At 39.4% G+C, this 12416-nt stretch overlaps 1 protein-coding gene across 10 annotated transcripts in view; it reads right to left on the minus strand.

Moving 5' to 3' along the window:
* USP28 (ubiquitin specific peptidase 28) overlaps positions 1-12416 on the minus strand; it is a 58253-nt gene that overhangs the window by 42366 nt on the left and 3471 nt on the right. For 5 of the 10 annotated variants that reach the window (XM_082629675.1, XM_082629671.1, XM_082629668.1 and 2 more), the window contains exons 2-3: positions 1990-2067; positions 629-761 (exon numbers count right to left, since the gene is read on the minus strand). In XM_082629675.1, coding sequence (XP_082485801.1) covers positions 629-761; positions 1990-2067 — 211 coding nt within the window. Of the gene's footprint in view, positions 1-628; positions 762-1989; positions 2068-3784; positions 3878-6523; positions 6653-12416 lie in introns of those variants that run through there. The other 5 variants (XM_082629674.1, XM_082629669.1, XM_082629673.1 and 2 more) reach the window with 2 other exon arrangements.

Below are 12416 nucleotides of genomic sequence, written 5' to 3' on the forward strand. Positions count from 1 at the left end.
AAACCTGGAGTCATCTTTAACCCCTCTCTCTTCCACAACCCTCAGATCCTTTGTAAGCAAATCCTGTAGAGCAAGCACTTGTCACCCTTCCACCACTGCATCCTGGCCCACACCGCCTTCATCTGCGATAGCTTCCTGAGTCGTCCTGGGCTCCCTGCTCTGCCCCATGCTCGCTACTCCCTCCCACACATTCTGTTCTCAGCAGAGCAGCCAGAATGATCTTTAGCCAAAGGAAACCAGTTTACAGCATTCCTCTGCACCAAGCTCTCCAATGGCTAGTCCTCTTAAGTCAGAGTAAATGCCAAGCAGCTATGAAGGCTCTGCAAGATCTGCCTCCCATTTGTTCCCTCAATGGCCTCATCTCTCACAGGGCAGCAATTCCTGTTTCTTTTGTTCATCTCCAGTGCCTAAAAGAGTGCTTGGCACATAATAGGGGTTCATTAAATAAGTGCTGAATGAATGGAACCACTGAAGTGCTGAGAATTGTGCCTGGCACCTAGTAATGGCTTAGTAATTAGCCATTATTACTACTATTTCCGAAGGGTTGGTGTGATGGAAAGGACACTCACGTAAACTCATCTCTTACTCTCCGCTAGATCAGAGCGGGACCAAGCCAGGATATACCTACTTGCTAATTCTTCTTTGTTGGCAGCACTGCCCGCTACTTCAGATGGTTCTGTAGCAGCAGTCTCCTGGCTGGGCTCTTTAACTCTTTCATCAGTGAGAAGGCTGACTGCCTGGGTGATGTCACCATTACTGGCCTGAGGGGAGGAAAAAAATAGAAATTTCAAAAGTAAAGCATCACAGCATTTAAAATAAGCAGCAAGTTAGTTTGGGGGTTATAACTCTTATTACCCTGGTGACATACTGAATAAGTCTAGGCATAATTCTAGGGTATAAAGGAGGAAACAGAGTACAGCGGAGGATAGTAGGTCTATTATGCTTAAAGCACTGCTATTAAACTCCTAGTTACAGGAAGGGAGTTGCCATGCTCTGATTTCCCACAACACGCAAACAAGAATGAAATCTCACTGCTTTGGACACTACGCCGCCTGATTTCACAGAATAGCTAAGGCATGATGTATCAAAAAGGAGGCTGGCGACTGACACAGATTCTAAATGAAGTCAGCCCCTACAGTAAAGGTGCCAAACAGTTATCATATTCTGTCGTGATGACCATACTTCTATTTCATTTTAACTTTTTAAACTTTTCTTAGGAAAAAATTCTAACATACACAACAGGAGAGGGAATGTATAATTGAACCCCATGTGCCCATCACTCAGCTTCGATAATTACCGAGCCCTGGTCGATCTTATTTTACCTATTCTGCCTCTCCTCCCCCAGATACTCTGAAGCAAATTCTAAGTGTCTTATCATTTCATCAGTGAACATTTCAGAATGTATTTTTTAAAAAAATATAACCCACAATGCTATCCTCACACAAATAACCAGTTCAAATTTCCCTGACTCAAATACTTTTTAGTTCGAATCAGGATCCACAAAAGGTCCATACAGTGCAGTTAGTTGATAGGTACCTTAAATCTCTGTAGGCTTCCCCCGCACTGTGAGTCTCTCCCCTCTTCAACATTTTCCTGCTCTTATAATTTACATGTTGAAGATACTGGGTCATTTGACCTTCAGAACTTCTGTCCTATACGTATGCACTTTCATTTTGGCATAAATATAGCTTGAACTGACATAACTATGATATGAACAACAGTTTTTGTTTTGTTTTTTTTGTTTTTTTTTTGCGGTACGCGGGCCTCTCACTGCTGTGGCCTCTCCCATTGCGGAGCACAGGCTCCGGACGTGCAGGCTCAGCGGCCATGGCTCACGGGCCCAGCCGCTCCACGGTATGTGGGATCCTCCCGGACCGGGGCATGAACCCGCGTCCCCTGCATCGGCAGGCGGACTCTCAACCACTGCGCCACCAGGGAAGCCCTGAACAACAGTTTTAAAACCTGTTGAATAGAGGCCTTGAGACTAACCTTTAGAGCTTCATGAAGAAAAGAAGGGTCCTGAATGCCTGTGATTTCCCGCAGTTGATTTAACAGCATTTGGCAGCTCTATATTTGAGAAACAGAAAGAACACAGACATATGTCAATTGGAAAGTAAATCTGGATACATTTAAAGAATAGACACCAGCATCTTGGGTAAACAGGCTTGAGACTTGCACTGTTTACTTTAAAAAACCAACAAGCTCCAAGGAACAAGGTACTTGACTGTCAGACACATTCTGAAATGCCAAATGTATTGCTCTTTTAAAAGCTTAATCATGGAAAATGCTTTTGGCATTTGTGCACAAAACATGAGTAAATAGCAAAACTACAAATACATAAAACATTTAAATGTAATATTCTAGCCTTAATGGACGCTTCAAGTGCCTCAGGTTTCTCTCTGTGAGCAGTATGTAAGTAGGTCATTATAAGGAGTCCAGGGAATTTGCATGGATGTGAAGATGTGCTATTTTAAGCTTCACTGCACATGCCATTTGTGTGTGTCATTTTTCACTGACATTAAGTTTCCAATCATGTAATTAACGAACGATACCACCAATGTCATATTTGAAACTTTAGGTTTGATTTCTTAAAAAAATGTATAGATAAAGCTAGAATTTTCTGAATTATAAATACAATTGTGGAGGGAATAAAGTATGGAATGTTTTCTCTTCATTAATCTGAATCACGGAAAAACCTTTCTTATTAACTTCCAGCTACAAGATCAGTTTATAACCCTTTTCAGCCTTAAAGTCTTCAACTGACAAGTTAACAGAGACAAGTTAACACAAAAAACCTATTTACAAGTAAGCTTTTAAACAATTTAAACAATTGGCTGGCCCAAGTGAAGACACAGTGATCTTACAGATGAATACTGAAAATGAAATAGCTCAAAGTTAATCCAGCGAGAAGAAATCTAATTTATTCTTAACATTGTACTGGAATGAAGCCCCGATTCAATACTTGATGCTTGACCATTAACTGTCTTTCAGTTAGTACTATGTGTCCAAGGGGCAGTCTAGTTCACTGCCAGCTGTAATAGAAACAGTATCCTCTGTTCTTCAACAGCTGAGGGCCCAATGCAACACTCAAGCAGCACACCACTAGAAATAACGAACTGAAACACCCCTGTACAGTCCTTGGAAAAGCATCAACAGTCTTTCTGTTCTAGTCACAGGTCATCGTCATAGGCTAGAAATGGAACCCTACCCTGCTGAGCCCAGCAGTCCTGGAGGCTGTTGAGTCTGTCAAAGGCAGTCACCGCCTGGGCACTGCTAGAGTGACTCTCACACTAAGAGGTATCCAGATTTAACCTTGGAAAACACTGAAAACACAGCATATGATTTTTAGAAAAATAAAGTATTAAAAAGTTTGTTTCCAAACAAATTCTAATTCCATTGATCGTATTGTGTAAAAGTGTGTGAATCTATATAGGTCAATCATAACCAATTTTCTAAAAAATCCAAATCAATGTACCCAAAAAAGGGTGGAATAAAAGGAAGAGGAAATGGGTAGCATATCAGCCCTGAACTGGAACCAAGAAGGTAAGAGTGGGATAGACAATCACATCTTCACCTCAAATTACTCTGTGTACCAACTGATGCAGGAGTCACAGAAGACAATCCCAGTTAAAATAATAGCTCACACCCACTGCTTACTTTTAGCCAGGTGCTGTTCAAAACACTTCATATGTGTTCACTAATTTAAGCCTCATAACAAACCTGTGAGATAGACACTGTGCCCATTTGACAGAAAACTGAGGCATAGAGAGGTTAAGTAACTTACACAAAGTTATTGCTAGTAAGGGGTGGAGCTGGGATTTGACCCCAGGCTGCCTGACTCCAGAGTCTGCACTCTAACCTCTATGCCATGCTGTATCTGAGAAGACAAAGAAAACAGGCAAGAATACCTATTTAATGCAAAACAATGCAAACATTTTATTCTTATACTTTGACCTTGATCTCTGCATCTTAACAAGTTTCCTATTTTTATTTTAGCTGCCCTTATATAATCACAAGTTTGATTACTTAGTAGTACAATCAGTTCCAAATAAGCTATCATCAGGAAGTAGAGAGGTAAACACTATAATGGACGGAATGTAAGGTGCCATCAGTTATAAAAAGCACCATTATTTTATGCACCACCAAAGACAAAAACGGCTGCCACTTAAATGCCTTCATGACAGTGAAGTGTGATGAAGTCCTTCATGACAGCCCTAGGAGCCAACGCCTTTATGACAGTCCTAGGAGACACATGAATTGGTCACATCAGCTTCTTGTAGCTCCAAAATGTCTCATTTATGTTGAGAAATAAAGCAATTCACCCTACTTCCAGGCGCACTGCCTGGCATGCAATACATAATTCTTTGGCATATTTCTCAGCAACAACAAAAAAAAGCTTAAAACACCTATAGTATCTTCCTTTCTGAGGTCCCATAATGCACTTGATTGTAGCTTTGCAAGAAAATTTGAAACTGCAATCATTCCTCCAATGACAAATATTTTACTTCACATGAAATCAAATCTGTACCCTGCTGTTCTATTTCTGTGCCTTTCTTCATAGTTTTTTCGATCTTTTAAAGCCCTTTTAAATGGCAAGTAAACTAACCGTGCGGTACCAAGAGTGCATATAACCCGACTGCCATGACGGCAGGAACAGCTATGGCTGAGCCCACACATGTGCAGACTATGGTAACCATACCACATGTGCTACTTGGATGATAGTAAATGTAAGGACCATCTCAATTTCAGAGATCTCAGAATGCCAAATAAATGCTAATCAATGAAATACGGTATTGAAATGATAAATAATTTACTAACCATTACATTTGGCTGTGGGTTAAAGTCCCACTCCCGTGTCTCCACTTTGTAACAGGTAGCAGTGGACATTAACACATCTAGAATAATACACTCAGGAAAGGAAAATAAACTCTTAGTTTCCCTTTTTTAAAGGCTATTGGGCAGAGATGACAGCTGCATAAAATCATTTTGTACAGTGTCAAGAGCGACATTATATTCATCTTACCTCCTTCAAGAACTCTGGTCCCTTACTATCCTCTCCCCCTCCCATGCTGAGGGAACGAATGAGCCTGCGAAGGAATAGGACTTACTGGCTTTACCTGGTATTTCTCACCATGTGGTTCCCTAACTGTTTTAAGTGAAATTCCTGCCTCTGTAAAGGCAAGAATCACACAACACACTACCTGATTTGAATTAGCCCTAGGACAGTGCTATTAACAGGTAACTAACAAGTAACTAACACTTACTGAACGCCTTTCTGTCAGGAACCTGAGATGCCTCACATACACATGTAATCCTTGGAACAACCCTAAAAAAGTTAAGAATCATTATCTTCATTGTGCAAATTAGAAAACTGAGGTTTACAAAACCTATTTTGTCATCAAGTGTCTTGAATTAAAAGATTAATCAAAAGTAACTATTAAGAGTCTGAATAACAAGTTTCACAAGGATTAAGCTATGCTAGTGATACACATCAACAACTGCTATGGCATGACTCAGTCTTATAAATATTTACGTAAACCTAAATTCTCACACAGACAACGCAAATCCTGATCAGTACTATATATGACATGTTAATTTTACCACAACAGACAAGCTAAGCTCATTAGGATCCTACTGTATTACTAACTCACAGTTTCTTCTGGAACTTCACAGGAAGCTGATTTAAATATTAACTTCACCCTAACTATGATGCTACATATAAAGTACACACCCAACATGAGACAAGACAAAGCCTGTGCTCCAGTCATAATGAAGTCAAATAACTGGCAAGAGCCAACATGTTTGCATTTCCCTAGCTAAATACACATTATGTTCATAAAACAAAGAGTACTCTCTTTTCTTGCCCAGAGGCAGTGAAAAAAGACAGGCACACACAAATCTCTAGAGAGAAGGAACTCAAGCTTTCTGACCTCAACTACTCCGTGGTTTTGGTGCAAAACTCCTCAGAAATGAGGTTTTCTTAAAGCAAAGACAATAACTCACCTTATAGTAAGCAATAAACAGGATTAGTCACCCAGTAAAACATTAAACTATGAAGTTTTATAGTCCTAATCCTACTGCAACTAAATTAAAACTCTTTGATCAGCAAATTAGTGAGATCAGCAAATTAGTGAGATTACTAATCTCACAATCTTCAAATACTCAGTTTAGCACTGTGATGAGGTGCTTTCTAGATTATTCCATTCCTTCAAACAGGGATGCTATTTTCATCATTCTCATGCACACATTTCCTGATCTCAACTATTTTTACAAAGCCATTTCTAAATTTAAAACTAAGTACATAATTGATAAATGTTACTTTACTCCAAAGAACTACCAAGGTGTGCCTAATGAAATTCCCTCCAAAGTTAAAGATCTGGTTTTCTAATTTTAAAATAAAACTTAAATACCCAAGGAAAGCAAAGGAATAACTTTAGGAGTCAAAGAAAATATACAGCAGCAACTCCAGAAACCCAACCTGTACAACAGGGTCTTAACAACACAGTCTGAGACTGCCACTAACCTTTCCAACTTCCACGAAACAAGGAACAAGTCCACAAAAGCCCTGGTATTTTTTCAGTTTTTCTCCCAGCAACAACTCCATGTTGGTCCAATTTACTCATAACGTAGAAATCTGAAGTGCCTTATGACTCTACAATTGACAAACAGCATTTTTTTAGTGGATGAAACTAAATCCCCCGAAATGGGCTACTTGATAACTTATTTTAATGGTGCAAAAATTAGGTACGTGATGAAAATCACTGTTTCAGTTCATCAACTGGCTTAAAGTTTTTAAAAAGCATTAAAAGTTTTTAAAAGTTAGCCAATTCTAAATGGTATAGAGAGGTTTAAACTAAAATTAAAAGCAAGAAAAAAAAGAACTAATCATTATTTACTCAAATTTTTTCATCTTTTTTTTTCATATTCACTGAGTAGGAAATTCTAACAGCACAAAAAGATATAAAATGAAAGGGAAATTTCCCTCTTCCTCCTATCCAGTCCCATTTCCCAGGACTAACCACTATTAAGTTTCTGACATATCTTTCCAGAAATGTTCTATGCACACAAATATATTCTTTCATACTATACATCATGTCCTGCACCTTGTTTTTTTCTTACTTTTGAATACATTAAGACAATATTTTTTTCATTTCTTTAAATACATATGTGCCCCAACTAAATACAAGAAACGAGGCCAGGAAACTGTTACAATAAGGTCTTATGAAATGTATCTCCAAAAATTAAAGAAAATGCCATTCAGCAATCTACTGCTAAGGTGTACTGAGAAACTAAGAAAATGTGGCAAAAGTATACATGGTTATAGTTTTAGAAATCTAAAAGTAAAATTTTAAGTTATTATTAGATGAGCCTCAGTGTGTAGTTTCCACTTTTGATAAATAACAGGGACCAGAGAGGTGATGTGGGATTGGATTATGAAGGGTTCTAAATGTCAGGATGAGTTTAGACTTTATCTAATGAACAATGAAAATTACAGGTTCCTCAGCAGGGAAGAAATATGAGGGGTAAAAAAGGTACTTTAAGGGGATTCATCTAGCACATGTCAACAACTAGTTTAAAGTGGGATGACACTAGGGAAAGAAAGCTTAACCATGAGTTACAGGGCTACTGAATAAACCAAGTGTGATGACAGAGGTAGGAAGCTAGCAGGAGAAATGGAAAGGTAGAGTATACTCTCCACATCTCAAGGAATGAAGAGATAAAGCTTAGTCAAATATTTGAAAATGGATGCCTAAGAGAACGTGATTGACGAAGACATGAAAGGAAACCAGTAAAAACCAACCAATGTAATATGCCACACTAACAGAATGAAGGGGATAAAAACACAGTTATCTTGGTTGATGCAGAAAAAATCCAACACCCTTTGATGATAAAAACAATCAGGAAACTAGGAAGAGAAGGTCATTTCCTCAACATGATAAAGAGCCTTTATTAAAAAAAACTCACAGTTAACATCATTCACAATGGTGAAAGACTGAAAGAGTTCCCCCTAAAATCAGTATGAATACAAAGAAGCCCAATGTTATTCAACATTATACTAGAGGTTCTAGCCAGAGCAATTAGGCAAGAAAAATAAGTAAAAGGCACCCACACTGGAAAGGAGAAAGTAAAACTATCTCTATTCACAGATGACATGATATATACAATCCCAGAGAATCCACAAAAAAGTCACTAGAGCTAATAAATAAATTCAGCAAAGCTGAAGAGTACAGGATCAACAGGCAAAAATCAGCTGTGTTTCTATACAGCAGCAATGAACAATCTGAAAAGGAAATTTAGAAAACAATTACACTTACAATAATATCCAAAAGCATAAAATACCTAGGAATAAATTTAACCAAGAAGGTGAAAGACTTGTACACTAAAAACTACGTAACACTGAAAAAGAACTTACAGGAAACCTTAATAAATGGAAAAACATCCAAGTTCATGGATTGGATGACTGTATCCATCAGGGTTCTCAAGAAAAACAGAACCAATAGGGCACATGTGTGTGTGAGCACATGAAGAGACCCTGTATTCCTAGTTTCCTGTGCGTGTGAATTAAGAAATTTATTATTAGAAATTGGCTCTTGGGATTATGGAGGCTGAGAAGTCCCAAGATCTGCAGTTGGCAAGCTGGAGAACCAGTCAAGGGTGTCATTCCAGTCAGATCTGCAAAGCCTGAAAACGAGGAGAGCTGATGATATAAGTTCCAGTCGGAGGACAGGAGAAGACCTGCACCCAGTCAGGTAGGTAAAGTTTCCTCTTACTCAGGCTTTTTGTTCTATTCAGGTTTTCAACTGAAGGGGTAAGGCCCACAGACACTAGGGAGGGCAATCAGCTTTACTCAGCCTACCAATTCAAATGCTAATCTCATCCAGAAGCACCCTCGAAGACATACCCAGAATAATGTTTGACTAAACGTCTGGGCACCTCCTGGTCTAGTCAAGCTGACACATAAAACTAATCATCACAAAGGTTTAATATTGTTAAGATATCAATACTACCCAAAGTGATCTACAAATTCAGTGTAATCCCTATCAAAATTCCAATGACCTTTTTTGCAGAAATGGAAAAGCTGATCCTCAAATTCATATGGAATTTCAATGGACCCTGAATAGCCAAAACAATACTGAAAAAGAACAAAGTTAGAGGACTCACACTTTAAGATTTCAAAACCTACTACAAAACTACAGTAATCGTGACAGTGTAGTACTGGCATAAGGACAGGCATATGGACAAATGAATAAGAATTGGGAGTCCAGAAAAAAACCATACGTCTATGGTCAACTGATTCTTGACAAGGGTGTCAAAACCATTTGATGGGAAAAAATATTCTCTTCAAAAAATGGTACTGGAGGGCCTCCCTGGTGGCGCAGTGGTTGAGAGTCCGCCTGCCGATGCAGGGGACACGGGTTCGTGCCCCGGTCCGGGAGGATCCCATATGCCGCGGAGCGGCTGGGCCCGTGAGCCATGGCCGCTGAGCCTGCGCGTCCGGAGCCTGTGCTCCGCAACGGGAGAGGCTCCAGCGGTAAGAGGCCCGCGTACTGCAAAAAAAAAAAAAAAAATGGTACTGGGGGTGCTGTAGGGATAAGATTGATGGTGTTTAAGAGTACAAACTTGTAACAAGTACCAAAATAGTCACAGAGGTTTAATGTACAGTTTATTGAACGTAGACAATAATACTGCACTGTAAGTATGTTATATGATAAATATCATTACAGGAGCACACATATTATAATATACAAATTTACCAAAGTAACATAATGTACACCTAAAATTTACACACACCACAAACAAAAATGGTGCTAGGACAACTAGATATCCATTTCCAAAAGAGTAAAGTTTGACCTCTACTTCACACAATATTAAAAAACTTACTCAAAATGGATTAACAACCTAAATATAAGAGCTAAAACTATGAAACTGTTAGAAGAAAATTAAAGGTAAATCTTCATTATCTGGAATTTGGCAATGGATTCTTTTTATATTATACCAAAAGCGCAAGCAACAGAAGAAAAAATAGGTAAGTGGCTCTTCATCAAAATTAAAAACTTTTGTGCATCCAAGGACATTATCAAGAAAGTGAAATGACAACCTACAGGATGGGAGAAAATATTTTCAAATCATAAATCTGATAAGGGTCTAGCATCCAGATTATATTAAAATTCTTACAATTCAAACCACCAAAGACAAACAAACCCAATTCAAAAATGAGCAAAGGATCTGAACAGCCATTTCTCCAAAGAAGAGATACAAATGGCCAATAAGCATAAGAAAGGATGCTTAACAACATTAGCCATTAGGAAAATGCAAAGCAAAACTAAATGAGGAAGTGAGAGAGTGGCATGGACTTATATATGCTACCAAATGTAAAATAGATAGTTAGTGGGAAGCAGCCACATAGCACAGGGAGATCAGCTCAGTGCTTTGTGACCACCTAGAGGGGTGGGGATAGGGAGGGTGGGAGGGAGACACAAGAGGGAGGGATTATGGTGATATATGTATATGTACAGCTGATTCACTTTGTTATAAAGGAGAAACTAACACACCATTGTAAAGCAATTATATTCCGATAAAGATGTTAAAAAAAAAAAAAAGCAAAAATGGACAATAACAAGTGTTTGGGGAGGATGTGGAGAAACTGGAGCCCTTGTGCGTTGCTGGTGGGAATGTAAAACGGTACAGCTGCTGTGGAAAAGTCTGGCAGTTCCTCAAAACATTAAACATAGAATTACCCTATGATCCAGCAATTCTACTTTTAGGTATATACCCAAAAGAATTGGAAGCAGGTACTCAAAATATTCGTACGTGAATGTTCACAGAAGGACTATTCATAAAAAACAAAAGGTGGGGGCCTCCCTGGTGGCGCAGTGGTTGAGAGTCCGCCTGCCGATGCAGGGGATATGGGTTCGTGCCCCGGTCTGGGAGGATCCCATATGCCGCGGAGCGGCTGGGCCTGTGAGCCATGGCCGCTGGGCCTGCGCGTCCGGAGCCTGTGCTCCTCAGCGGGAGAGGCCACAACAGTGAGAGGCCCGCATACCGCAAAAAAAAAAAGAAAAAAAAAAAAAAAAAAAAAAAAAAAAAAAGGTGGGAACAACTCAAATGTCCACCAATGGAAAAACAGATAAGATGTAATAGATACACAGAGTTGAATATTAGCCATTATTGAAAGGAATGAAGTACTGATACATGCTATAACTTGGATGAACCTCAAAAACATTAAACTAAGTGAAAGAAGCCAGACACAAAAGGTCACGTACTATACAATTCCATTTACATGAAACATCCAGAACAGGTAAATGCAGAGACAGGAAGCAGACTGGTGTTGCCAGGGGGAGGGGGAATAGGGAGTGACAGCTTAGTGGGTTTTCTTTTGGGGTGTTAAAAATATTTTGGAACTAGACAGAAGTGGTGGTTGTGCCATACTGTGACTATACTAAATGTACACTTGAAAATAGTTAATTTTATATTATATGAATTTATTCAACTGAATAAAAAGGGAAAGCTTTGCACAATCGCACGCACGCACGTACACACACACACACGAAGAAAAAAGACACCAGGAAAGTACTAACTTGAGCTGGAATATTGAAAAAGGAAATATTTGTTTAGGACATCTCAAGTTTAACCTGACTACCAACCATCATGCAGCAGCTGCCAGCACCTATTCACGCAGATCTTTTATTTGGCTTTGAATGTCTGGTATTTTGACCTCCCTTTTTATTATAAAGCCTTGATGGTGGAAATAGCACTAAGTAGCCCAGATTCTTAGCACACATTAGCCTCTAGGCAAATGTCAACTTTCTTGCGCATCGATTTCCACACCTGGAAAATAAAGTACACCATAAGCCTTGACAGTACTGGTGTGACTATGAAATGAAGTAATGCACACAGGAATTGTTCCTAAAATGAAAAAATGATTTTTAACTGTAAAATACTGTGACCTGCCCATCTAACAAAACTCATCTAGAGGTTGTAGTAAAAATACTGATATCCTAGGGCTTCCCTGGTGGCGCAGTGGTTGAGAGTCCGCCTGCCGATGCAGGGGACGCGGGTTCGTGCCCCGGTCCGGGAAGATCCCACATGCCGCGGAGCGGCTGGGCCCGTGAGCCATGGCCGCCGGGCCTGCGCGTCCGGAGCCTGTGCTCCGCAACGGGAGAGGCCACAGCAGTGAGAGGCCCGCGTACCACAAAAAAAAAAAAAAAAAAAAAAAAAATACTGATATCCTAGGAGAAAACTGCCTGTGCCAGGGTTTTGGTTTTATCACTTACTAGCTGCGTCACTCTGCAAATTCTACTTCCTAGTCGCACTAAATTTTACTTCATAGGATTGCTATATGGATTCAATGAGAATAAATGTTAAAGTGCTTCACAAATTGTCAAAAAAGTCTGGATACAGGACAAGTACAAGCT

Source organism: Mesoplodon mirus (assembly GCF_964341445.2).
Source record: "Mesoplodon mirus genome assembly, chromosome: 7".
NCBI lineage: Eukaryota > Metazoa > Chordata > Mammalia > Artiodactyla > Ziphiidae > Mesoplodon > Mesoplodon mirus.